We start from the raw sequence: 27,999 nt of genomic DNA, 5'->3' as shown, positions 1-27,999 counted from the left end.
GAGCACCTAGAATCCTCAGTTCGAGCCATTTCTTGACGAGAGTCAATGGCCTACTTATGATGGCCCCAAGTATCTGGCTGATCTTGGTTTACTCTAGAAGAGTAGAGGACCTAGGCGGTGAAAGCGGTTCAAGATGGACATGGACCGAGCCACGAAAGGTAGATCAACCATGAGTAAGGTTGGGACACATTTTGTAGAGGACACCCAAAAGAGCCGTTGCTCTGGTTGCCATAAGACGGGCCACAATAAGAGAAAATGTCCTGAACTACTTAGACAACAGGTATCCACCAAGCTAGCTACTTGAATTGCTTTGTGTAATAGTGCATTGGTTTACTTTTGTTTTTTTATTGTTATGTTACTTCGTACCACATATACATGCTTTAATTTATACTAATGCTTTGACATTCCTTATGTTGTAGGATGGATCGGTTCCCCCTTCTTGATCCAAGGTTCGATGAGCACCACCGGGCTCGGAGGATCGAGAACGGAGAGGTATATTCAATAATTCGTATGAAACAGTGCATTGTTCATCTTTTGCTCTATAGTCCATGCTCTTTATAAAGTGACATGAACTAATACTTTTTCATGCTTGTCTTTTTTTTTGCAGGTTTTGAATGTGCTGAGGCCAATGACACATGAGGCCTCTATGACCATGGTCTACGATGAGAGGTACACGCCCCTCCTAAAGCTAGCGAACCTTGCTATCGTTGCTCGTGTTTGTCGTCGAGGCATGCCACCTTTCAACCCAGCGGCGCTGACGGCATTTTTTGGTGAACCTAGGAGCTCGACATCAATTGAACACACGCCGAGTGTGGGCACCTCGGCGTTTAGTCAATTGATGCTGACCCCTGGTGCATACTGGAATCCTTTGCCTCGAAGCGACGAGGTGCCCAAGCTCGGCGTTCCGTAAATTGACGCCGAGCCGTTAATCTCGGCGTGAAAATATTAAACGCCGAGATAGGCGTGTGGGCTGACCCGACGATGCCCGTGGCCCAAACGTCAGCGTGGCTCGACTCGACGCCTAGCTGTCCGATCTTGGCGTGGGCCGACTCAACGCCGAGGTTCAGCCCAAACCTGGCATGGGCCGTGGTGATCCAAACCCTAGGGTTGGCATGGGCTGACTCGACGCCGAACCTCAGCCCAACACTTCACGTAAACGGCCGAGCCAAACCCTAGGGTTGGCGTGGGACGAATCAACGCCATGGTCTTCTACCTCGGCATCGTCCGACTTGACGCTGAGCCTATAAATCATAAAAAAGAAAGAATAAAGTATTAAAGACAGAGGTCTTCTAAACCTTTGGTATAGGTAGAAATCCTATTTGCATGATTCAAATGAAAAATCTTTCTCGATGATTCCTCTTCTACTAACACGAGTTATACTAATAATAGTAGACATGCTATATTTATGTTTGTTCCTGCAGGAAAAACCGAAGGTTGGTTCGATTTCAATCCCCTATTTTTAGAGAGAGTCAAATCTTTTTTCAGTTTGGGAATCAACCATAGTACATGAAACTTAGAGATAGGTAAACTGTAATTTATGAAATAGCGAATGCACAACGATTACACTCACATCAAAACTAACAATGGCATGTCGCAAACTAAACCTAGCATGCCTTAGGGGATTGAAAGAAACAAGTGATACAGACGTTGCAAAGGTACTACGATTACACACTCACATGAAAACTAACAATGCCATGTTGCAAACTAAACCTAGCATGCCTTAGGAGATTGAAAAGAACAACTCATACAAGCATTCCACATTCGGATTGACTAACAAAGGTTGGTCCTAATAATGCTCCCACATATTGAACTGAGTTGCGCCTTCCCCATAGTATCCTCTAGTTGACGGCGGCGGTGGCGGTGGCGGTGGAGAAGGAGGCCCGTGCTTCTTATGGTACGGGCACTGGTAGTACGAATTATTACATAGTGCCTCCTCTACATCATTGCTGTTGTCGTCGTCCGACTTGTCCCTGTTACCACTTCTAGGGCCATACTCTAGGTCAAAGATGCGTCCCTATAGATATGTGATGTACTGTTGATGGGGATAGATAGGAGGAGGGTCGACCCATCTAGTGAAGCCATAATTATCTGGACAGCTTGAATCCTAAAAACCCATCTACCAATAAGTACTACTACAAACCAAATGCAAATCTAAAAAAGGAGAGAGTTCAAAGGAAATACAAATCCTCGCGGGCATCTGAAGAAACGACGGCCTCCACCGTCACAGTCGTTGTACATCTGCACAACGCAATCCAAACCATGGCGGCATTTTGGCCAATCTTCAATGCGCTTGTCGTATGATCTAAGAGGTCTCTCACGGGTAAAGTCACTCTTCCTCTCCAAAGGAAATTCCTCTATTGGTTCTTCAAAAGAATCAGGACCCAGAGAACCCTCCCACACAATCGAAGGTCCCTTCCTCACCCCCTTTCCTCTCCCTCCGCCGAAACCCTTTTCCACTCGAGGAACCTCCGCTCGACATTTGCTAAAACTAAACCAGAAAACAAGTTGTGTGGATGTGGAGCAAGACATGGATCACTATATATAGAGATGAAGGCAGGTTCACCATGAATGCTACTTGACAAAAAACTTATGTGCATACTCATTTATTGAATCTGCAAAGGCTAGATGCTTCATCTGAAAAGCCTACAACCATGACTAGTCATTTCATCTAAAAAGGCTATACCTGTGTTTTGTCACTTCATCTAAATACAGTACATCACTCTGATATTAATTCATTGCGTATACGGATACAACAATAAACGAATCTAGGCTTTTCAGCGAGTTTTCAAATAGACTTTTCATTGACTGCAATAGTACTTGTAGCCCTTTCAGTGACTGCAATAGTACAAGTAGCCTTTTCAATGATACAAATAGTAGCACTACAGTCCTAGGATAGTTAACGAAGTACAGGGCATAAGACCATCTGAAATAAAAGCAGAGTGTGTTACAACATAGTAAAAAAAGTCCAGGGCTACACGGCATCGCTCATAAATAAACCAAATACCTACTGAGTGCAACGAGGTCACTTTCTCTTCCTCTGGGCATCGGGATTCTCCTCCATCGCTGCCTTCGCTCGGCGCACACGCTCAAGCTTCTTCTCCCTCTCCGCCCTATACGCAGCAACATGCCTCCTTTCCTCCTCTTTCTTATGCTCCTTTTCTATAGCCTCCTGTCTGCGTCTCTGCTCAAACCTCTCCTTAACCTCTGCATCCCACTCCTTCAGGCCTTCTAGATGCTGCTTGTCCGACTCCTTGATCTCAGTGTCAATCAACTGCTCAAAGTCACACAGTGGTGGAACGGTCTGCAAGAAAAATAAATTGTTACAAAACAAATAAATAAGCAATACTTAATATTACAAGAAAATTAATTAACACACAATAAAAATTCCTCACAATCGATGCACGGCGCTGTTGCTTTGTAGGTACCCATATATAATTGGGACACATCCAGTACCTCTGTCTATATGTTTCCTCATCTTCAAAGATGTCTACCTTTCAAGGATCACCACAAAAGCACATGAGTCGAGAAACACCTTCAGGGAGAGGCTTTAGGTCGTAGGGATTTGCCCTCTGGCGACCATAGCTACAATTGAAAGAATTTAGTCATATTAATGGAGAACCAAACCTAAACCTAGGGTTTTCTATTTGTTGCACAAATAATGAATAAACATTGGGATTACCTTGGAATACGAGCTTTACCACGCCTTGGCATCCTAACATTGCGTAGAAAAAAAATCAATCCAAAGTACCTTGCAACGAATGTAAAGCTACTAACACTAAATCACCATACCTCCCAAATAAGCTTTTCATTACAAACCCTAAGCAAATTTGAATCCCAATAAACACAAAATTTAACTCAATGATTATAAACTAGAACATATACAACAACAACAACAACCATACATTTGGGTCATTCAATCATTTGAACCACCATACATTGCACGAATGACATGAACATGAACCAAACCTATAATGCCAAGTTAAAAAAAACACAAACAACCGACTCTAAATGGATGAAATGAAAGAGATGAGTACCTTGACAAAACGTCAAAACCCTCGATCTGGCCTCTCAAGAGCTGGATTTAGGATTTAGGGTTCGTGGGAAGAGAGAGGAAGTGGGAAATGGCCACCTATTGGTTCTGAATGGAGGGAGGAGGAAGAAGGGGGCCACGGCGCGGCCTCAACTGACCGAACCTCGGCGTTGAGTCGGGCCGCGCCGAGGTTAGCGTCTCGGCATCATCTGATCGCACGCCGACCTCTTGACCCACGAAGCGTTGTTAGACCGCCTGGGCCGTGCGCCGGATGGTGCCAAGAGCTCGGCGTGACTCCTCACCGCGCCGAAGTTAGGCCTGTAGCGTTGGCTGACACGACGCCGACGTACTGGGCCCCATGCGCCAGCCCCGGAATCGTCGGTGACGTGGCAAGGACTCGGTATCGTGTCAGTCGACGCCGACCTTCATACCTTGACGTGATTTCCTAAGACGCTTAAAAATGGTCTATTTATAGCAAAAGTTTTGGCAGGTGTCTTTTTGTAAAAAAAATGTTTTAAAAAGAGACCAAAATGCAAAAAAAAAAATTCACCGCTCCTCATGGAGTACATCGCCGAGGACGTCGCCAGGTCCAACGAGGACATGGCCTGTAGCGACAAGCTCCTCGACGACTTCGAGGCCAGGATCGCCTCCTTCGACCATGTTACTGATCATTAGCCTGTGGTACCGTTACCGTTCATCCCACCGTGTCCGTAAGGCCACCATGAAGATGCCCCGGTCCTTCGCCGAGAGAAGCGGCTACCACCCCATCTCCGACAGGTTGCTGTGCGATCGCAGCCTCATCACACAGGCTGACGCCGACAAGGTCATGAAGGGCGACCGCCTCATCTCCAAGCTGTAGGCGTGGACGCAGGAGGAGGACAGGGAGGTCCTGTGCCATTACGAGTTTACGACGCCAAGGGCAGGCCTGATGGTACCAGCATCAACCCCTCCACCACCCGCCCCGCCGACCACTAATCGTACGTGTATCGATGCATCTACATCCTCTAATCATAATCCACGGTGACTTCTGTTTCCTGATTTGTTTTCAACCTGCAGTGTGCTAATCCTAATCCAGGGTGACTTTTTCGATTTTTTTTGTTTTTCTTTTTTTCACAATAGAACAGTTGGCGTGACTCCATGATTTATCCCGATTTTTTTCTGATTTGATTTCCAATTTGTCTTTTATTTTCTGATATTTTTCCACCGGCAAGCTTTATTTTTATTTTTTCTCAACGGAAAGGTTTTTCGTGACCCTATGGTGAATTCATTTTTTATATTTTTTCCCAATGGCACAGTTTTCCGTGATTTTTCTATTCGATAATGATGTAAACCGGGGGGGGGGGGGGGGGGGGGGCGGCGGCCGGACGCACCAATCCACTCCGCTCCCCCGCACTCGCTCTCCCCCTGCTCCGTCCGCCCGCTCTCCAGGCCGTCCCCGGGATGGGGACGTTGCACCCGCGCACAAGCTCATTGCTGCCCCCACCCGCCCATGCTCCCTCCCTCCCTCCCCCCACCAGAGACGAGGACGACTACAGCGGCTCCGACGAGGTAGGTCGGTCCTTCTCTGGATCTGAGCCATCCTCCTTCTTCTCTGGATCTGAGCGCTCCTCCTCCTCCTCTGGAACTGAGCGCTCCTCCTCCTCCTCTTCTGGATCTGAGCCCTCCACCTTCTCCTCCTCCTCCTCTGGATCTGAGGGACGCGGCGGTGGCTAAGGTTCCGACGAGCTCTGGGGTCCTATTCCCTCCTCCCTCCGGCGAGCTCGAAGGTGATGAGCCAGGGGCTGTTTTGTATGCTTTTTTTGTTGTTTCTCCTATGATGGGTTTTTTTGGATGTTCCAATATATGATTTTCGAATGTTGCAATAGGCCTTTTTGGTCGTTACAACAAATGTTTTGACGATGTTGCAGTACTACTATTTGAGATGTTGCAGTACATAATTTTCGATATTGCAGCACATAATTTTCAATGTTGCAGTATATATTTTTTAATGTTGCAGTACATGTTTTTTCGATGTTGCAGCACATATTTTTGCGATGTTGCAGCACATATTTTTTCGATGTTGCAGTACATAATTTTCGTTGTTGCAGTATATATTTTTCTGATGTTGCAGTACATGTTTTTCGATGTAACATTATATATTTTTGTGATGTTGCAGTATTTATGTTTCGATGTTGCACTACATAATTTTTTCATATGCTTACGATGTTGCACTTGAAGTGTTTCGTGCTATTTTGGGACTGGGGCGTGGGGGGGGGGGGGGGGGACGGGGTGCGTCGGGGAGGGGAGCGACGTCCGAATTCTGTTCTGTTCCATTCCATTCTACGGGGCAGGCGGTTTGGATCCGATTTCTGCGTGGGGCGGTTTGAGAAGGGGGGGCGACATCCGGGCGCTAGGATGCCTGATTTCTATTTGTTTTATATTTTATGTTGTTTCACAAGTGGATAGTTTTGTTTTCCGACTGTATTTTTTGTGGTTTTTAGTTTCTATATTTTGCTTGCACAATCCAAATCCAACACGAGACCATTTTCAAGTGGCATACGTGTAGACAATTATGTGGAGTCCGATTTCAAGGCATATTATAACATATATGAAATAACTGTTGCATAAACCTTTAAAGCCGAAAGTCATCCGGATGATGACGGAACAAGCTTTATGTTTCGTTGTGATGCACTAGCGCATTTGCTATGCTACGTCTAGATGTATAGTAAAATCAACGTACCTACAAAAGCTAAAATGTCTTATAATTTAGAACGGAGGGAGTGGTTATGTAACATTCCGGGTTCTGCTTTCCATGAACATTTGATAATTTTCTCATAACAGACAAAATACACGCCGCATACTTAGAGCGAGGTCTCCAATTTATACCCCATTGCCATGCACTTTGATTTAGAATTTTAGATCTAGACAAACCCTTAAAAATTTATGTGTCACTTTCATCATAATCTCATAACCTATCCTAGAATAAAATGGAGGAAGAGTTGCACATGAAAAATGTACCACTTTGATGGCACGGCAAAGATGGCAAAAGTCCCATGGGGGGATAAGGAGGCGGAAAAGCAGAGCAAAATGGGAGAGCACAACAGAAGTAGAATCTTATCGGTTATCGCGCAAACGTGCCCGAGTCGCCTCGCCTCACTTTCATTCTGCGGCTCTGCTACTGCTAGGTGCTGCTAGGCAGGCACAAGAGCAAGCGCCCGCGTGGTCATTCGCGACACCGCCGGTGGAGCTCCAAGACCCACGCCGGCCATGGCCGCGAAGCAGCAGCAGCAGCACCACTTCCTGATCGTGACGTACCCGGCGCAGGGGCACATCACCCCGGCGCGTCACCTCGCGCGCCGCCTCGCCGGTGCGTGCCCCGGCGCGCGCGTCACCATCTGCGCCCCGCTCTCGGCGTTCCGGAAGATGTTCCCGGGCGCCGCCGCCGCTGTGACTGTGACGGGGGAGGAGGAGTGTGGCGACGGCGATGCGAGCGTTGCGTACGTGGCCTACTCGGACGGCTACGACGGCGGGTTCGACGTCGCCGTGGACAGCTACGCGCGGTACATGGAGCAGGCGAGGACGGCGGGGTCACGCTCGCTGGCCGGGGTGCTCCGCCGCCTCCGCGACGACGGGCGACCCGTCACGTGCGCCGTGTACACGCTGCTCCTGCCGTGGGTATCGGCCGTCGCCCGGAGCCACGGCGTGGCGGCGACGGCCGTGTTCTGGATCCAGCCGGCCACCGCGCTCGCCGCGTACTACCACTACTTCCGTGGCCACCGGGACGCCGTCGTGGCCGCTGCGGCGGCGTCCGGGGACGGGGACCCAACGCGCGCCGAGGTGCGGCTCCCGGGCCTCCAGCCGCTCCGCGTCCGCGACCTGCCGTCGTTCCTCGCCGTCACCTCCGACGATGACCCGTTCGCATTCGTGCTCCCGGAGTTCCGCGAGCTCGTGGACGCGATCGAACGAGACGACGACGGCTCCTCCTCGAAGCCGAAGCCCCCGACGTACGTGCTCGCCAACACCTGCGACGCCATGGAGCCCGACGCGCTCGCGTCGCTGAGGACACACGTGGACGTCTTCGCCGTCGGGCCCGTGCTGTCGTTCCTGCACGAGGCGGATGACGGCAGGCGCGCCCCGTCCCCGTCTCCTCCTCGCGACGTCTTTGACCACGATAAGAGCGGGTACCTCGGCTGGCTGGACACCAAGCCGGCCAAGTCGGTGGTGTACATCTCCTTCGGCAGCTCGTCGGTGATGAGCAGGAAGCAGGTGGTGGAGATCATCGACGCCATGGCCCAGGTGAAGAGACCGTTCCTCTGGGTTTTAAGGAAGGACAACTGCAAGGGCCACGAAGACGACGACGCGGCGATCAAGAAAGCCGCGGCGGCGGCAGCGGTGGATGCGGACAACGGCGGGATGGTGGTGGAGTGGTGCGACCAGGCGCGCGTGCTGTCGCACCCGTCGGTGGCGTGCTTCGTGACGCACTGCGGATGGAACTCGACGCTGGAGAGCGCGGCGTGCGGCGTGCCGACCGTGGCGGTGCCGCAGTACTCGGACCAGGGCACGGCCGCGTGGCTAGTGGCGGAGCGGTTGGGCGCGGGCGTCCGCGCGACGGCGCGCGGCGCGGACGGCGGCGTCGTGGAGGCCGCGGAGCTGGTGCGGTGCGTGGAGGCCGCGGTGGCGGAGCCGGTGGCGGCGCGCGCCGCGGCGTGGATGGGGACGGCGAGGGCGGCCGTGGCCGACGGCGGGAGCTCGCACCGGAACCTGACGGAGTTCCTGACGCAGATCGCCCGCGGTCACGGGCGCGGCGACTAAACCGGAGACGTGGTTTCATCTCGTCGTTGTCCGATTGCAGCATGCATTTCTAGCCAAACCATCCATACCGGAATCGATGTCTAGTTTTTCAATGAAACAAACTCCCGTTCAATCAGAAGAGTCTGACATGGGTATTCCCTTCAATCAGCTCGACGTCCATCTGATCTGATGGCTCCAAAACCAAAGGTGTTTCGTCTGTGCGCACTGCAGTACTAGTTTTGCATGCTTCTGAGTCCTGACGTGCATGCGCCTGCACCCTGCAGCCTCAGAAACTCGACCAAACGTGTCGACGCAAAAGGCTTGACGCGGCGCTACGGATCAAAAGTTGAAAGTGCTGGACCACCGGACCACGACGCGATCCTCATCGATCGTTGCTGGACGGGACGTGGACGCACGCACCAATCCCTCCGCCGGTCGTCCTCGCCACCACCGCGGGTAGAGGACGATCGAGAGGGACGGCCGGCGGACGAACACAATAGCGCCCCACCTACGCATGGGCATGGCACTCGAGCGGATGCAATGTATCCATCCGTCTGTCCTCTGCTTCGCTAGCGGTTTACAACGTGGAATGAGCTCTGAGAAGTTTTACAACGTGGCGACCGAATCGCCAGCAGCCCAATGAGTCGATTCAGAGAGTAGAAACTGATGTTGTGTTGTACATCTTCTTCTTTCTTCTCTTCTCTACTGTAAGGGACCAATCAAAACTATACTAGGTCTTCCAAAAAAAAGGTCCCCACTGAGGGACTATAACCATTGTTACTTGGATTGGCTCCTAATCCGATGGCCAACTTTACTTGGATCTCCCCCACTCAGGCTTCAACGCACGCCTCACACATCCTGCAGGCTATGGTAAAATAGAAACCGATGGAAGTCAATCAAGTCAAATATGAAAGTCAATCAAGGCAAATAGGAAGGAGAGCTCCGAGACTCTGATCAAGGCAATTTCCAGAATTGTCATTATAATGGAAAAAACCACGCCAAGCCCGGCCTCATCTGACGCGCCCCTTCCAAACTCTCCGTGTCGTTCTGGTATTGCGTCAATTAGGAATGGCGACAGACATGCCAACATACCCACTCGCATGTTTCTGTCAAGAACACGTGGAACCTAGTTTGGTGACCCCACGCGTCAGTAGGAGCATTGGAGCGTCTGCAGCGTGGCTAAACCTGGAAAGGTCTACCTCTTTCTTCTCATAAAATACCAACAGTGGCACCCTGGACAAGGAAGCAAAACGGGTCACTTACGGTCCGAGCCCACAGAGAGGAGATCGATGAAGAGGTTTAGCACATTTGGTTTTGCCTATTTTTCAAAAAAAAAGAAGAAATATCCGGTTTCATCCTCCAAAGAGAGGAGTGAGACCACTGTGTTACAAAAGTAACACACTACACGCTCCGACCGAGTTTACAAAATAAACAAACCGACTTGACATGTGATTATGAAAATAAAAAGCCATTATAAAATAGAACACGCAAGCTAGAGACAATTAGTTTTGTTCTAATTTTTAGATATATAGCTTTTGCTATACAACTAAATATACATTATGTCTATATACATAGTAAAAACTACTTTCTTCATTTCAAATTATAAGTCGCTTTAATTTTTTTTTACATCCATTTTGTTATGCATCTAGATATAATAATATGTCTTAGATATATAGCAAAATGGATGAACCAAAAAAGTCAAAGCATTTGGAATGCAGGGAGTATGTATCTAGAAAAGCTGGAACGACTTACAATTTAAAACAAATGAAGTACTTAAAACTTACTTGATAAATCAGTTGATTATGTCAAGAAGAAATGTTTTTTTTTCTTTTGTCCAATAATTTTCATTAGTTAGCTTTATAATACCCGAAAATCATATGAAGAAAGAAAAACAGGATGGGAGAGAGGGGGAAACCGAGGAACAACCAGATAAATAGCGCACATATATTTACGACTATATCTACTATTTAATTTTACAAAAGATCAAATACAATTTTTTTCTTTCATTTATCAAAAGTGAATTATAGAGTTACTTTAAAAAGCTTGGTACGGCATCTCTGATTATTTGGGACGAAGTTTGCATGAAGTGGCCATGAAAATCTCCAAAACATGTTTAAGGACTTAGGCAGATTGTAAATTATATGGTTAATACGAGAAATGACTTTATTATGCCTTGTTACGTGTAAGTGTTTCCTGGATTGTATATACATGGTCATATATAATTGTGTGAAAGTTGAACTCTGAGAAAAAAATCGTCGTTTGGTCGTTTTCATGTACATCCTAAAATGAAGACTTAGCGTTACCACGAGAACTTTACTAGTTTGAGTAAGAAGCTGCCTGAAAAGAGAAGGATGCTTGAAATTAGGCATCCAAAACATACCCAGAAGCATCGTTGAGCTGTCATAGCTCTACAACACTACACTATCTTTGTGCTATTGTCACTTTGATTCGTTGCTTTAAAGGGTGCATAAGCGCCCACGGCATCGATTCTCGATCCGGAGACAAAGAAGTTCTGAGAAAAATGAAAAGGATACGCCATGAAGCTTGAACATTTTCCTCTAAAAAATGCAACTACCGTAGTATTCGAATGCACCGCTTGCTCTTCTGGCTGTTTACAAGTGCAAGATACTCCCCTGTCTGGCATGTCGGTAATATTTTGGACCTGTAATTAGTTTACAAGTGTAAATTCTTGTGCACAACAAAACCTCTGTAAATGTTTTCCCTCTGCAAAAAAATTGTTTGGATACTCAAATTTCTTTTCCAACGGAAATATACGAGCATGCTTGGACATACATGCTGGCAGTGGCCGGATTTGAAGCGGCAAAATTATTCAGACATATGGCTCTGTTCGCTTGAATTTATCAACCACGATGTTTTTCTCTCACACTAAATTAACCAACAGTACTTTTTAGCCTGGCTTTTCAGCGAAGCGAACACGACCATAACACAGGAAAGCATCACGGAACCGGCGCCATCACGTGCTGCAACACCGTAGCCATTGCGGAATGCCGGAACTGGCGCCATCATGCGCCGCTGTAGCTCCATGGTGAAGAGGACCTCCCGTGCCTCCGCCTCCTCCTTGCCTCCCTTCTTCTCGGCACCCCAAGCCCCTGCGTCGTACATGCGCCTGCAAGGGCGCCGCGGCCGGCGGCAACGGCGGCGGCGGCCATGCTTGGCCCTGCCCGCGAGGGAGCCGCGCCTGGCCACGGGGTGGCAGGTTTCGCAGCTGACCATGCCCGCAAGGGGCTGCACCCGGCGGCGGCGGCTGCGCCTGGCCAGATCCACGCGGCGGATAAGAAGTGCGGGGAGATGGTGCTGCGAGCCTGCGAGAGATAGGCCCGATAACTGTCGTATTTTTATTCAGAGCTGAGGAGGTCTGTTTTCTTTTACACCGGTTTTGGTCCAATCCGGAGGTAAAATTATTATAGTCACTGGTCATCTAAACAACTAATTCGAGTTGGTTTGAAAAAATTTACAGACCTGTAATTTACAAGTAATTTAGACAAAAATCAGGCTTCCAAACAGGGCCCCGCACTGTAGCTGTAGCTGCGTGCCACATCGTGCTAGTATTGGCCCCATTCGCTTCGCTGAAAAAACAAGCCGAAATACTGTTTCGACTGATTTGTTGTGAGAGAAAAATACTATTTCAGCTGAAAAAGTACGAATTAAAAGAGAAACGAACATGGGTCATTATTATCTCGAGACCACAGAGTAAGCATACCATGGCTTTCAATATGTGAATAGTAGTCCCAAATATATGTTTGTACGTTAATCATATTTTGAATGAAGCTAACACTCCTAAATGCATGCGTTATGCATGGCCTTAGTTTGATCTTTTTAGTCCATGGTCTTTTTCTGTGTAATGGGATGCACAAGCTAACGGCCTGTTCGTTTGGTCGTAAACGATCGTAAATTTTCAGTCAGAACAGTATTTTTTTCTTACACCAAACCAGCCAGCGGTAATAATCCACGATCATATACGATCGTATACGCACCAGCCGAACAGGCTGTAAGTTTGTTACATAAACTTTTTAGAGTCGAATTCACCCCCATGTATGGACATTCGATCCTTATTCCTTTCACATGTTTACAGAAAGATCTCTCAGACAACAATAATTTTTCTTGATCACGTAAAAGATTTACACGTCTTTATATTAAAGTAAAGAAAAAATTGCATACAACACGCCATCGGACGCCCTCTCCCCGTCCAAAAAAGCATAAATCTCGCCGGCGCAGATTTCTCTGACTTGCCCCTGCCAGATGCTCTCGATTCTTCATCCCACGGCTGCCAGGAAGGGAAAGGTTTTGAGGACAAGTTTCCAGTCCAGCCCATTTAACAGCCCAAACAAAGGCCCAGCTTGCGAGAATACGAACAGCCAGAACGCAACGCAAGCTGCCGGGCGGATGAGTGGATGACGGACACCGGAGGCTGCGCCTTGCCGCTGCCATCTTGTTTTTGGCAGGGAAACGGTCGGAGCGGACACGATGTCTACAACAAGTATACATTTGTTTTGATATAGAAAGAACGTGAATCCATATGAGAAGGCTATTTTTATGATGAACGTGAGCACTAGCTAAAATTATTTTGGGTAATGTTGATGAGTTTGTTGACAACTAAAATTATCTAAGAAAAGTCGATCCTAAATTTGCTGAGAGAGCAGCTAGGCCGGGTTTCAAAACCGACTAGGCTGGATTTGTCAAAGTTGCCAAAATGCATAATGGACTTCACCATTGTGCTAGCTAAATTAGGCTTGTCCGGGTTTGAGGCTAGGTAGTCCAGGTTGAAACTGGCTAAAGCTAGGTTTGGAAGCCGACTATGGCCTGGTTTTACGGGCCTATCCAAGATTGAGTTATATTTTGATGCGTTTTGCAAGGAATTTTGAACCCTCACTAGATGAGATCACCCTTTCCTTAAAAATATAAGAGACATGGACGATTGAGGTGCCCAACACACATAATCGTCAAAAAATCAATCTACTATCTACCTCTCTTTGCCCTTATCTCTTTTCAACGTTTATGTTGTTGTTCATCGCTTGACCCAACGACCAGTGGCGGAGCGTAGGGGGAGGCTTGATGGCCGACCTTGGGATGATGATGCCCTCAAACATTTTTGGGCAAAACCCCGAGGAAATCGGCTAGGCCAATTCCCAAACCCGGCTAGACCGGTTTTGGCAAAATCGTGCTGCCTCATTTTGTTTGCGACCTATACAATCTAGCACTTGTGGTTGTGATCGATCTTTACGTCAATAAATAAGCTATCCAAATTAATCTGCTGTGGTAGTGGCTTTTGATGGAGATTATAATGATTCTTTGGATCAGAGCATGAATGTTGTATAAAATATTTCAATCTAATGGTTGTCAAATCTGCACTAAAATACACTGAACTCACTCGGATTGCTATGTATTTATTACATTCTTTCCGAACTAGCAACATGGCCTTATTTGGGGCCAATCAGTTGGTTGTGTCATATTCACTGAGGCCAGTCTCTATGGGAGTTTCATAAGAGTTCCATTTGCATTTAATAAGCTGTCACATAACCACTCTTGATGATATGACAACGTTTTTAAGAAGAGAGAGAAGAGATGAGTTTCATGGGGATGTAACTCTCTTGGCACCATCACTAACTCTCTTTGAGTCATGAAATTAAATGTCAATGAAACCATAGAACGAAACTCTCCATTGAGAGTGAGTATTTCGTCCATGTTTCATTTCATTCTATATGATATGGCAGTCTTGAAAACAACGCCATAAAACTCTTCACTGAGACTGGCATGATGATATACATGTTTTCTTCGTGAGCCGTGCGATGAAGAATGGAGGCCATCGGGGAGGGGCAAAGTCACATGTGACTTTCCTTCACCAAGTTAGACAATTTGCCCCGCGAAATCTCGCTTCCCCAGAAGTAAAACTGTCCGAAATTTGATTATGTTTATGGAAAATAGTATCAGTATTTAGATCTTCAAATATGTTAATTATGAAAATATATTCTACAACAAGTATACATTCCTAAACTCTAAACGGTAAACAGTCGGCCACCTGTTGTTTAGCCATATATTCGGGCTAAACGGTCCATTAAACGGGTTAAACAACCAATTAAACAGGCTAAACGGATGATTAAACGGAAACGGCGTACCACCGTGTAGCATTTACACGGTGTTTAAACGGGTTAAATGACCATTTATGTGAACAATACTTCTTTCGAATTTAAGTTGTTGTAGCTTTTTTAGATACATAATTTTTACTATATATATCAAGCCATAGCGTAAATCTATGTACATAATAAAAGTTTTGTATCTAGAAATTTAAACATAATAACTTATAATTTAGAATGGAGGGAGTAATAGTTTTCATATATATTTGGTCAAACTTGAGATTGTGTCACTCTCTTGGGGAAGCGAGAATTTTATTCTTTTTGGATAAGAAAGTATAAGTCGAATCAGAAATAGATATATGGGCTAGCTAGCTGACACCTTTTGGTTAGTTTGATCTATGCATGTATATTGAGAAGGAACATTCCATTTGGCCTGCTGAAATAGATAGATTCTAGAACATGCATGCAGGCATGGCTGGCCATTTCCGATACTGTATGCTCGCACTAACACAAAATCTGGCGAACATCAAGTTCGTATTGTCGGGCCTGCAGATTTCTCTGGATTTAAGTAGCCAGCATACATGTGTTGACACAGTCCTTTGATCAGGTGATGATTCAATAGTATGTAAACTAATTGAATCAAGCAACATAGAACTTTATGTTTGAGTAAATAACGGCAAGACACAATGACACTGTTTTGATTATGATAATCCATTGTTTCCAGACAAGTAGCAAACGGAGATACCATATCATTGGATGCGACAATAACGTCGTTTCGAAGAGTTTGCACTTAGATTTTGGCCGCCCAACTATTCAGAGATGCTCTTATAACTTAAAATTATATATGGAGGAGGCTGATCTTTTGTTTAAGAAAAATTAAAAAAAACAATAACTTGCCAATCTGTGTTGCAGTTTGTATATTCGGCTCCTGACACTGAAATGACCGATGTCATTGTGTTCTCCATTTTACCTATTTTATTATATTTTTATTTGCTTTCATCATCTCTGAGATTCTATGTCCTTGAAACTATATATTAGCTAGGCATTTTGTTTATTTCATCAGATTAAGCTACAAATATAAAAATATATAATATCAGAGCAAGGTGTACTCTTCTCTTTTTTTTTCTGACCGTGTTATTAAAACTTGTACTTTGAGTGCTTCGATTAGGTATTAAGAATCATAATAAGCTTGATCTGCTCGACCATGGATACCAGCTTCCTTTGGAAATTATAGGTCAGTTTTTTTTTAATGAACGGGTGCGATAACGCTGATTTGAATTTCATCATCATTGATAAAGAAGAAGAAATTGTATAGGCCAGCGCTTTGATATAAAAAGTTTAGACGGTTGGGATTGTAAGTTCGTGTTCTATTCTATAAGGCCACTTAATTTGCGCCCAAACTAATGCAAACTAGCTAGCAACACTACACAGGATGCTCCTTGTAAACTAAACACACTTTAATTAAGCAGAGAACTTCTCCTCCTTAAAAAAAGAATGAACCAAACACACTTGAGCTACGACAAAAGCGGACCATCCGAAGCCCTAGCCCTGGCGCGGATGGGAATCTGCCGGGTCGCAGTCACGCGGCGCAAGGCGCCAAGCAACACCTTTTTCTGCTCGGCGTCATGGCTGATGTGGACACGAGGAGGCCGGTGGGCAACATCAGCAGTTGGTGATGAGAGACATGCAGGCTCCTCTTGCGACACCCGTTGTTGCCACCCCGGTGGCTCATGCAGCTGTCCACGTCCCTCTCTCTCCTTATACAATTCCGTCCTCTCAATGTGCAACTGTGCAGTGCAGCCCATCATCCCTTCCATCTTCATCTCGCTGTCGATCTCTCCGCTCGATCTTATCTAAGTGCCTTCTCTCGCTATAAATTGACATGAAGCGTAGCTCATCCGTGCCTTCTCATCGATCACCACACATAGACGAAACGAAGCAGCAGACGGTGTAGCTGTAGTAGCTGTCGTAGTCGTAGCTAGCTAAGCTTCCTGCTGCTGTCACTAGGAAGAAGATGAACGCGAGGGTGTTGGGCAACGACGACGGGGAGACGGTGGTGCTGGCGCACGGGTACGGCGGCACCCGCTTCGTCTGGGACGACGTCGTGGCGGCGCTGGCGGCGAGGTTCCGCGTCGTCGTCTTCGACTGGAGCTTCTCCGGCGCCGCTGCCGCCGCTGGCGCTGGCGGTGGCGAGCGATACTGCTCTTCGTACTACGCGCTCGCGGACGAGCTCGTGGCGCTCATGGACGAGCTGGGGGTGCGCCGGGCGGCGTTCGTGGGCCACTCCATGGCCGGCATGATTGGATGCATTGCGTCCGTCGCGCGCCGGGACCTCTTCAGCCACCTCGTGCTCGTCGGAGCGTCGCCGAGGTATGCGCGCTGATCGAGACCACCAGATGATACTCGGAACATGGAAGAAACCATGCATATTTTGCAAGACTTTCGTCAAGCTAGGACCATGATTAGTTTGACCTAATAAGCATGTTATTTATGTTTGTTAACCACGCACGTAAATCTAACCCGGCGGGTTTCTACTTTCTAGTCACTGCATGCCTCACTGGAGCGCGCGGACGGTTTGCTCTGATGATCTCATCTAATCCTTACATGTCATCATTGGTGACCCTAGATTCTTGTATTTTTGTATAAAATTAAAATTCCACATGTTACTTACATAAACAATTCATTTAATTTTCTCCACTTAACCGAAGAAAACTTGGCTCAATATACCCCCTCAAACAATTTTACTTAGTGAAATCTACCCCCTAATAATAAATTAAATTTATTATTTATGTTTCTTCACGAGTTGAGTTTTTTAAGTTTGAATTGTGTGTTCGATGATTGAGAGCTAAACATAATGGTAACCAAATTTTAAAGCTTTCTTTTTCTTACATATGATATTCGCTACTATGGATTTTAGCTACGATTCCTCTATAGAGACGGTACTTTTCCGCCTCTAGTAGAGGCGGGTATCTAGCTGCCTCTAAAAATAGTATTAAATTATGAACTTAATTTGTACATAGAATTTTTTTAAAGGAAATACCTCAATAAGGCAAGATCTGACCTTTTTTTATAAGATGCTGCGGTGGGGGAGACGCTACCCCAGATCTTGACATTACTGTCGGTTCAAAACCCTCTTTCACTGCCGGTTTTTGAACCGACAGTGGCATACCGGTAGTGATGGGGGTTTGACGTACATCACTGTCGGTTCTTATAAATCGACACTGATGTGAACCAACATCGACGTGGTTTCTAGGAAAGCCAAAAAAATCATTGAAAAAATAGGGAATTTTTTTTAATACCGGGAGAGGCCCTAAACAGCCACACGGTCCCGCGTCGCAAGTCATAAGTCACAATCACAAGTTTTTTCACGCGCTTCGTGGCCGCCGGCGCTCGAACCCCTGATCTCCTGCTTCACGTCTTCAGCCCCTAACCACTCCCCCTGCAAGCTGTTTGTGTCCAAATGAGGTTTTCGTCCTAGCTATTTTATGTTCATTTAATTTTGAAATGGGTATTTAGGACCCCAAACGAATTCAAATGAAAAAGTTGTCAACTACAAAGTTTCATAACTTTTCGAGATCTACAACTTTTATTTTGAAAGTTTCTCCATCCGAAGTCGTTTACAAAATTTGAATTTCAAATTTTAGAAATTTAAATGTAGTTTTCCATGATAAGATGATTTCAAATCAAAACGTTATCAACTACAAAGTTTCATAACTTTTTGAGATCTACAACTTTTGTTTTTGCTATTTGTCCATCCGAGGTCATTTAAAAATTCAAATTTCAAAATTTTTAAAATTCAAACGTAGTTTTTCTTGAGAAGATGATTTCAAATCAAAAAGTTGTCAATTACAAAGTTTTATAACTTTTTGAGATCTACAACTTTCATTTTGATAGTTTCTCCACCCGAGGTCGTTTATAAAATTTAAATTTCAAATTTTAGAAATTCAAAAGTTATTTTCGTAGACAAGATGATTTCAAATCAAAAAGTTGTCAACTACAGAGTTTCATAACTTTCCGAGATCTACAACTTTTATTTTGGTCATTTAATCATTTATTCATCCGACATAGTGGTAGTAACATTATTCACAAATGTTACATATCCCTCTTATTGTTTATAAAACTATAAGAGGGATATGTAAATTTTGTGAACAATATTTCTACCGTTTTATCGGATGAAGAAATGACCAAAATAAAAGTTATAGATCTTGATAAGTTCTACAACATCTATATTCATGACTTTTTCAGCTGAAATCACTTGGTGTTCCAAAATGACGTTTGAAGTTGCTATTTTTTTAAATTCAAAATTCAAATACATAAAACACAGTCACATAAAAAGATTGATAAAATAATAGCGGTAAGAACATAATAAATTGATAGAGCGTGATTTTAGAAACTTTTAGGAAAATAGCATCAAATTTGAAGCTAGTATGAGGGAGAAAGACTAGTTACAAGTTTTAGCTAGAGATTAAAAAGAGAAATCAGACTTCTTCAATAACTTCAAATTTTAATTTTAAATAGCATTTTAAATTAGTAAATGGTCTCAAATAAAAAAGTTTTCAACTACAAAGTTGCATAACTTTTGGAGATCTACAACTTTTGTTTTGGGCATTTCTCCATCCAAAGCCGTTTGAAAAATTTAAATTTTAAATTTTAGAAATCAAACGTAATTTTCGTTAGATAGATTATTTCAAATGAAAATATTTAGACATATAAACAATCTTAAATTAAAAAAAAGTTTGAACTACAAAGTTGTAGATCTTGTCGAGTACTACAACTTTGATATAAAGTTCGTCTTCATTGGACATCATATGAGAAACTTATGAAGTTTTCTTATAGCATATCACTGTCGGTTCAAGTCACGAACCGACAGTGATAGTATCAGTGTCGGTTCTTCGCTAAAACCGGCAGTGATGACCCAATATCACTGCCGGTTCTTCGCTAAAACCGACAGTGATATGAACCGACAATGAATACCTGAATATCAGTGTCGGTTGGTCCTATCATTGTCGGTTTTAGCAAAAAAACTGACAGTGATGGGCTATCACTGTCGGTTTTTTAAAATCCGACGGTGATAAGGCCGACAGTGATGTCCAATTTTGTAGTAGTGAGAGGAACCCCACCTGCAAATATATTGCTTTTCTGGGATTGGACTAATTTGAAATTGTTTAGTTATGAACTGAACTGAAATTTTGCAAAGCGGATATTTTCCATGTTTATACAGTATTAGTGCAGTGGACAATAGACCTTCCATTAGTTGGTGTCTACGATATTTCTAATCAGGTCATCATTTTGAGCTATATAAGCAGTAAAGTACGCCAAACAAGGATGTATATGTATGTCTCCGCGGTCACTATCTCGAATACTTAATCAGCATTATTTTGAACCCCAAACTTTGAGCATGTCAAGTTGTCAACGGACCAAACAACCTGCCAAACGGTTATAGTAGGGTTAATAACAGACTGTACTTTTTGTACTTTCGTATAGGTACATCAACGAGGATGGCTACGAGGGCGGCTTCGAGCGCGGGGATGTGGACGCGATGCTCGCCGCCGTCGACGCGGACTTCGCGGCGTGGGCGCCGCGCTTCGCCGAGGCCGTCGTCGGCGCGGACCACCCGGCCGCCGTCGCCATGTTCGCCAAGCAGCTCGGGGCGATGCGCCCGGACGCCGCGCTCTGCGTCCTGCGCGCCGTGCTCACATCCGACTTCCGAGGCGTGCTCCCGGACGTCGCGGCGCGCTGCACCATCGTGCACTGCACCCACGACGCCGTGGCGCCGCTCGCCGTCGCGCGGTACATGCAGCGCGCCCTGGCAGGGTGCGGCGGCGGCGGCGGGGCGGACACGGTGGTCATCGAGTCCTCCGGCCACTTCCCTCAGCTCACCGCGCCTAAGGAGTTCGTCAAGGTTCTGGAGGCCATCCTGCTCGACAACTGATGATCGAGCTTAGCTACCTACATAAATACGAGCCACGGGTTTCGATGCAGTTGAAGTTGGTTAATTTATGTATGATGCTTGGTTCGTTGCCACGGGTTTCGATGTAGTTGAAGTTGTTTAATTTATGTATGATGCTTGGTTAGGTGGTGTTTGGCACGGGCTCCTCCGGATGAGTCAGAGCCGTTTTAGAGGAGCCACCCGGCTCCTCTACTTTTTATTGAAAAACGACTTCTCTAGGCGTTTGGCAGGGCTCGCCAGAGCCGGAATAGGAGAGGAGCCCTGCCAAACAGGCCCTTAGTTGCTTGCTCGTATGAAATCATATATATTAATTGCTCTTAGTTGGTTTGCTCTATATTTGTGTAACATATGAAGTTTAAGCTGCGAGGAATATGTAGTATCATGGATGTAAATGTAGTATACACAAGAATGGAATAAGTATGTATGATTTTTTTAAGAATTCCGTGTTGGTTTGATCCAATGACTATGAAGTCGATTGATGGTGGCTGGTGGGCTGGTGTTTACAACACTTTAAAACAGTGTTTTCTTTTTCGATACTAGCGTTTTATTTTGGTCATTGCTTTTTTAAAGGGATGATTTTATTCATTCATATCCATAACCCCAGTACAAGTTACGTATAGGAACCTGATAAAAAGAAAATTGCATTGGTGATACCACAGCAGCAACACCCATGTTCTTCCTCTTCGATGACGAAGCTGGGTCGAAAGAACCGAAACTCAGGCATCCTCAGATGACGAGATACAGTGATGAAGGGCCATCACAATTTTTGAAGCCACTACGAGCAGCTCCTCCAAATCGCGACGCGCCAAAACCACCGAACGAAGAACAAGGCAACCTCGCCATATGTGAGAAAAAAAAACATTTCCTCTTTTGAAGAAGTATGAGCAACACCACCGAGTACCAACGGAAACTGGCAGACCGAAAAGTGATCTTAACCACATCTCATTGCTTCTCCATCGAAGAGGACGATAGATGCCACATCATCCTAACTCTAACTCTAACTTACATAAAGCTACTTATTAGGAGGGTATTGTTAACACCAAGACGAGTTCTCCAGACTGAGGCGAGTAGCAGTTGATTGGAAGGGGGAAGGAGAGCAAAGCAAGGGAATGGTTCAAACGAAGCTTGTAGGAGACAAGTTGATTGTTACACGTTTTCTCATACCCCTCTCTCCTCTAACCTATTACACATATATCAGATTCCCCGAAGGGCCACCGCTTCACGCCGTCGCCCACTCATCTCCGCTGCTACGTGTGCTCGGCACCTTTGCTCTGCTGGAACGCCTCGAGTGCAGCCCAGGCCCATGTGCAGCGGCCTCCTCTTCCGATGCCAGGCACGGATCCACATCTTGGGTCGTAACATCCTCTCTCCCTTGCGCGCCAAGCCGACTCCAGACGGTGGCGTGAGGAAACTGCTGCCGGAGATGCGCCAAGTCCTCCCATGTGGCTAGAGAAACCGGCAAATGAGACCACTTGATCAGACCTTGAGATATGGAACGCGTACCTTTCAACACAGATCGGACTTGCAAGATCCGTTGAGGAATACTCCAGATAACATCAGCTGAAGGGGGATGAGCTGTGACAGTATGCTGAGCACCAACGGACTTCTTCAACTGCGACACATGAAAGACCGGATGCACAGATGAAGAAGCCGGCAGCCACCCAGGTGGCCAAATCTGCCACTGGAACCGCCGAGCTGTCAGCAAGGCCAAAGTGCCTGCGAACATAACCATACAAAACTTCAAATGGTGAGCGCCCGAGAGCAGAATGCCAATTTGTATTGTACCAAAACTCAGCTTGGTCCAGCCACTGCCGCCAAGTGCGAGGACAGGCATGAGTGAAATAGCGGAGAAATGTTTCCAGACACTGATTCACCCGCTCCGTCTGGCCATCGGACTGTGGGTGGTACGCCGTACTCATGCACAACTCTACACCAGCCAACTTGAATAACTCACGCCAAAAGTTGCTAGTAAAGATCTTATCCCGATCTGAGATGATAGCTTGGGGAAGACCATGCAGTTTATATACTTGCGAGAGAAATAGCTGAGCAACAGAGGCAGCAGTGAATGGATGCTTGAGGGCCAGAAAATGAGAATACTTGGAGAACAAATCGACCACCACTAAAATGCAGTTGAAGACGCCTGAAGATGGAAGCCCTTCGATAAAATCCATCGAGATGACTGACCAAGCGCCATCAGGAACCGGAAGAGGTTGCAACAGACCTGGAAGTTTAGCTCGATCCGGTTTGGCCTGTTGACAGACAGTGCAAACAGCAACAAAAGCCTGGACAGCTGACTTCATTCCTCGCCAAGCAAAGAGTTGTTTGAGACGGTGATAGGTAACAGCGACACCGAAATGTCCCCCAATAGCTGTTGAATGTACTGCTGCAATCAATTTAGCCTGCAGATCCTTGCTGTGACCCACCCAAACTCGATTGTTATAACGGAGCAGGCCATCCCTCAAAGTGAAACCCGATACTGCATCAGGTGTAACTGAGAGCTTAGTAAGGAGCTCTTGAGCATGGACATCCTGTGCATATGTTGAAAGCACGTCCGCAAGCCACTGCGGTTGATAGACTAAAACCGCAGCAAGCTGAGAAGAGGAAATGCGAGACAAAGCGTCGGCCAAGCCATTGTCAGCACCCTTGCGGTACACAATCTTGTACTAAAGGCCAACCAATTTAGCGAACACCTTCTGTTGCCAAGGAGTGTGCAAGCGTTGCTCGGTGAGCTGCACAAGACTGCGATGATTAGTAACTATCTAGAACTCAGCATGCTGAAGGTAACTGCGCCACTGCTCCAAAGCCATCAGAATGGCCATATATTTTTTCGTAAGTGGACAAACCCCGTGAACGAGGGCCCAAAGCTCTGCTCAAGTAGGCTAATGGATGGCCACCCTGCATCAGCACTGCCCCAATACCTGTACCACTTGCATCGGTTTCAATTGAAAATGTTTTACTAAAGTCTGGAAGGGCCAGCACGGGAGCTGAGGTAAGGGCCTTTTTGAGAGCCGAAAATGCCTGCTCCTGCAAATATGTCCAGACAAAAATAGCTCCCTTACGTAACAGTTCAGTCAAAGGACGCGAGATAATACCAAAATTCCGGACAAAGCGCCTATAATAACCTGTGAGACCCAAAAAACTGCGTAGCTCTTTGACTGTCTGGGGGGACGGCCATTGAACCACGGCCTGAATCTTCTCTGGGTCAGTGGCGACACCTTCAGCCAAAATGATATGACCAAGGTAGCGTAACTGGCACTGAGCAAAGCGGCATTTGGACATCTTGACCTGCCACTGATCACGCTGCAGTAACTCGAGCACTTGACGAATGTGCTCCAAATGTTCTTCATAGGTACGGCTAAAAATGAGGATATCGTCAAAGAACACCAACACACACTTGCGCAAGAGGGACCGAAGAGTGGTATTCATAGCTTTCAGGAAGGTAGCTGGAGCTCCAGTGAGGCCGAAGGCCATAACTCAAAACTCGTAATGGCCCGAATGAGTTTGAAAGGTAGTCTTAAATTCCTCATCGGTTTTCAAACGTATCTGGTGATACCCGGCAGTGAGATCCAGACAGGAAAACAAGAGGCATGGGTCAACTCATCCAGTAGCTCCTCAATAACAGGCACCAAATACTTAGCTTTGACAGTAAGGGCATTTAGCTGTCTGAAATCAACGCAAAAGCGGAAGGTACCATCCTTTTTCTTGACTAGCAACACTGATGAAGAAAAGGGACTGTTACTATGCTGGATGGTTCCTGACTGTAGCATATCTGAAATCTGTCGCTCAATTTCATCTTTGACAGCTGGAGGGTAGCGATATGGATGGACCGAGAATGGACTGGCTCCCGATAGCAGGGGAATGGCATGATCACAATCATGGGCTGGAGGATAACCTGAAGGAGGAGCAAAGACTGACTGAAATTCAGCTAAGAGTGCCGAGACCTTCGGTGGTACTGCTTCCTGACCAGTAACTAAGTCATCTGATAACACTGCTGATACCTGCACCACTGAACCTGGCGGCAGAGCTGAAAGAGAACCCTGCAAGAAACACTGATTTTGGCCTTGTGTAATAAGCAGCCACTTGTGTTGCCAATCAATGTTCATTGGACTATAAGAAGCCAACCAATACATGCCCACAATTAGCTCATAGGAAGACAGTGGCAACACCTTAGCTTGAGATACAAAATCATGAGACTAAACAGTCTAGACTAGGTTTTGAAATTGAGAGGAGCAAAGCAACTGTGAACCATCGGCCACCATGACCTTGAGTGGAGGCGAGAGCACAGATTCACCTTGCAACTGAGCAGCCAGAGCAGCACTGACAAAGGTGTGACTATTGCCAGAATCAATGAGAATGCGAACTGGATGACCCTGAATGTGCCCCATGAACTGAATAGAGGTGACAGAAGGTGAACCACCAGAAGCAGCCGTAGATATAGCAATACACAATTGAGCTTCATCAGTTGCAGCTTCCAAACCGGCATCATAGCCATCCTCCCGACAGTCCCTAGAGAAACAAACCTCCCAAAGTTCTTGCAAGGCATGCAATTGAATTGCTTGAGGACAGCGATGATCACGTGACCATTTCTCTCCACACCGGAAACAGAGACCACGAGCGCGCCGATAATCACACAACGTGGAGAGCTTGTCATCCATACCACGAGCATGGCATTCAGGAACTAGATGTGGTGGCACTGGCTTATCATGATGGTCCAGACGTGGTGGTGGATTCAGCAGCAGCAGAGGTGGCCCACGCATAGGAGCCTTGGCAAAGGTGAAGGGTTCAGGTCGCCGAAGCTCCTTCGTATGAACAGGATCCACCAATTCCTCCTGCAATAGAGCAAGGACCCAGGCAGTATCCAAATTCTGGGGACGTTGCATATGAACAGCAGCACGAATGTCGGCGCGCAATCCATCGACAAAACGCATAGCATAGTAAATTGGATCGGTAGTACTGCCATAAGCAAGTAACTGATCTACGAACCTATCGGTGCAGGACCCACGGGATACCCCATAAGGAAGGGGGGAGATCTAGTCTAATTAGGATTCTTCCCCTGTAATCTTAGTAGTAGTATTATTCTATAATCCTACTAGGAACTCTCATTGTAAACCGACTAGGATTCTGACCTCCTGACTATATAAAGGAGGGCAGGGCTCCTAAGGATGGGCGACTTGATACACAACACAACACTTGACAATCAATCCAACGCAAAGGCTAACGCCGACTGGACGTAGGGCTATTGCTCGATCGAAGATTGAGGGTCCGAACCAGGATAAATCGACCGTCTCTTGCATTTACCATCAAGTTCTGCATACGCTGAAGCCCAAACATACTGCCCCGGGGACCCCCATGGCAGGCTATCGGTGGTAAAACATCGACAGATGGCACGCCAGGTAGGGGCTTTCGACGACTCTGCATCCGAGAGCTCGATGGACCTCGACAACATGATCTTCTCGATAGGGTCAACCTTCATCTTCGGTTCATGGATCTGTGAGGCAGGTGACAACGGTAAGCTCCAAGGCCATCTCCTCGAAGATTCGGATCATCATCAAGACCTTTCCATTTCGGCGACAACGACAGATCAAGTTGCTGGAAGATTCACGTAGCTCGCGATGTCCGATCCAACTCAGATTTCATGGCTTCACGCATCCGATTCAAATTCAAGTTCCGCTTCTAAGACGGAGTCTTATCCGAGTTCTTTCAGAAAACCAAGTTCTTTTCCGACAAGGCTCCAGAACATGACATCAACCAATCAAGAATACAACTCGAAGTACACTCAGAGTACTCTAAAGAAGTCGGGTCCTCTTCCATTTGGACTCCACAACATGGCAACATCTTATCAGGTACAGGTCGAAAGATCTCTGATTCCAATGCTTGGAATACCACTGACAGGAGCTCAAGAAGGTCTCATCTTAACTATAACATCTCAAGACTACATCGTCCACTGGCCAGGTTCCGTTCCTGAGAATCGCGGCACCCAACTAGTCAACAATGCGACAACAACAATTCTACCCTACCAAGGAGACTCGATCTGTGACCTAGAAGCCTCTACTGAAGTTATCAACAACTCTGACAGTACAGAAACCAACGTCGATGACAGAACAACTCACGCTCGAGAAGTATTCATGATTCGCCATCCTCGATCACCATTGGTCCCCCCAGAAGCGCCTGACGTCAGGTCTTCAGATGAATCTGAGTCCAACATATCACCATTTACCTAGGGGCACGATGGTGAGACCGAGAGTTAGAGACAAGCCAGAGAAAGAAAGAACAAATTGAAACAAGGGCATCAATGCCATGCTAAGCAGCGCAAGGAAGCTTGCATCAAATATGAGTCAGACCTAGTCGAGTACAATAGAAGAAAATCAGAGCGAGAGGTCGAAGAAGGACGAGCAGCGAATACACCCTACGATAGGATCCGAGAAGCACTAGAAGAACTCAGGGTGACTTCACATCCCAATGAAAAACAAGAACAGCTCCGGGACTTCCTCCGATCAACAGTCCTAAGGACGCACGATGGAAGGGCAACATCTCATGAGCGGGAAGATCAAAATCAAAGGAAGTCCGCCTTCGAGAGACTTGGACCAAGTAGAAGTCACAATAGAGAAAGTAAAAGAAACCATAGTCAAAACAACCGAGCCAAACAACCAAGAAAGGCTAGAAGCAAAGCACCTACACGGACAGCTACGCAAAACTACTCTCACCAAGACAACAGTTGGCAAGAAGGGGGCGCTGAATCAGAATACACAGAAGCCAGAACACACGATAGATTCCCCTGTTTTGCAAACATACTTGCTTTAATACGATTGCCTCACAAGTTCAAGCCGTCCAACCATTCCAAGTATGATGGCAAGACCGAACCAAAGCAGTGGCTCAGGATTTACTCACAATCATTTGAATTGGCCAGAGGAGACAAAGACATCAAGACCTTGTTCTTTCCCATGGCCCTAGAGACCATGCCCCTTCAGTGGTTTGACAAATTGAATCCAGGATCAATCAGAAATTGGGAGGACTTACAAAGAGCTTTCTGTAAAAATTTCGTGGGTATCATTACACACCCAATCACCCATGCAGAGCTAAAAGGACTCAAGCAGAAAGGAGGTAAAAGTCTCAGAAATTACTATCGACGATTTGGCGAACTATGAGCTCAAGTACAT

At 46.2% G+C, this 27,999-nt stretch overlaps 2 protein-coding genes and 1 long non-coding RNA gene across 3 annotated transcripts; all 3 read left to right on the top strand.

Annotated features, from left to right (window-relative positions):
* The first annotated feature begins 142 nt into the window (after window positions 1-142).
* LOC136516824 (uncharacterized) lies at window positions 143-707 on the top strand. The gene is made up of 3 exons (XR_010774127.1): window positions 143-280; window positions 420-492; window positions 608-707. It is a non-coding gene; the product is annotated as an uncharacterized lncRNA (long non-coding RNA).
* A 6,426-nt stretch (window positions 708-7,133) lies between these two features.
* Window positions 7,134-8,922, top strand: LOC136518638 (UDP-glycosyltransferase 75C1-like). The gene has a single exon (XM_066512311.1). It carries the CDS (start codon window positions 7,277-7,279, stop codon window positions 8,819-8,821), a length of 1,545 nt encoding a protein of 514 aa, XP_066368408.1. The 5' UTR covers window positions 7,134-7,276; the 3' UTR covers window positions 8,822-8,922.
* A 7,984-nt stretch (window positions 8,923-16,906) lies between these two features.
* LOC136516565 (strigolactone esterase D14-like) lies at window positions 16,907-20,824 on the top strand. Its single transcript, XM_066509992.1, has 2 exons — window positions 16,907-17,262; window positions 20,377-20,824. The coding sequence occupies exons 1-2, from the start codon at window positions 16,907-16,909 to the stop codon at window positions 20,822-20,824; spliced, it is 804 nt and encodes a 267-aa protein (XP_066366089.1).
* The last annotated feature ends 7,175 nt before the right edge of the window (window positions 20,825-27,999 follow it).

This window comes from Miscanthus floridulus, chromosome 17, assembly GCF_019320115.1.
Source record: "Miscanthus floridulus cultivar M001 chromosome 17, ASM1932011v1, whole genome shotgun sequence".
Taxonomy (NCBI): domain Eukaryota; kingdom Viridiplantae; phylum Streptophyta; class Magnoliopsida; order Poales; family Poaceae; genus Miscanthus; species Miscanthus floridulus.
Note: the sequence above shows the minus strand (reverse complement) of the source record. Positions and strands in the feature narration are given on the sequence as shown.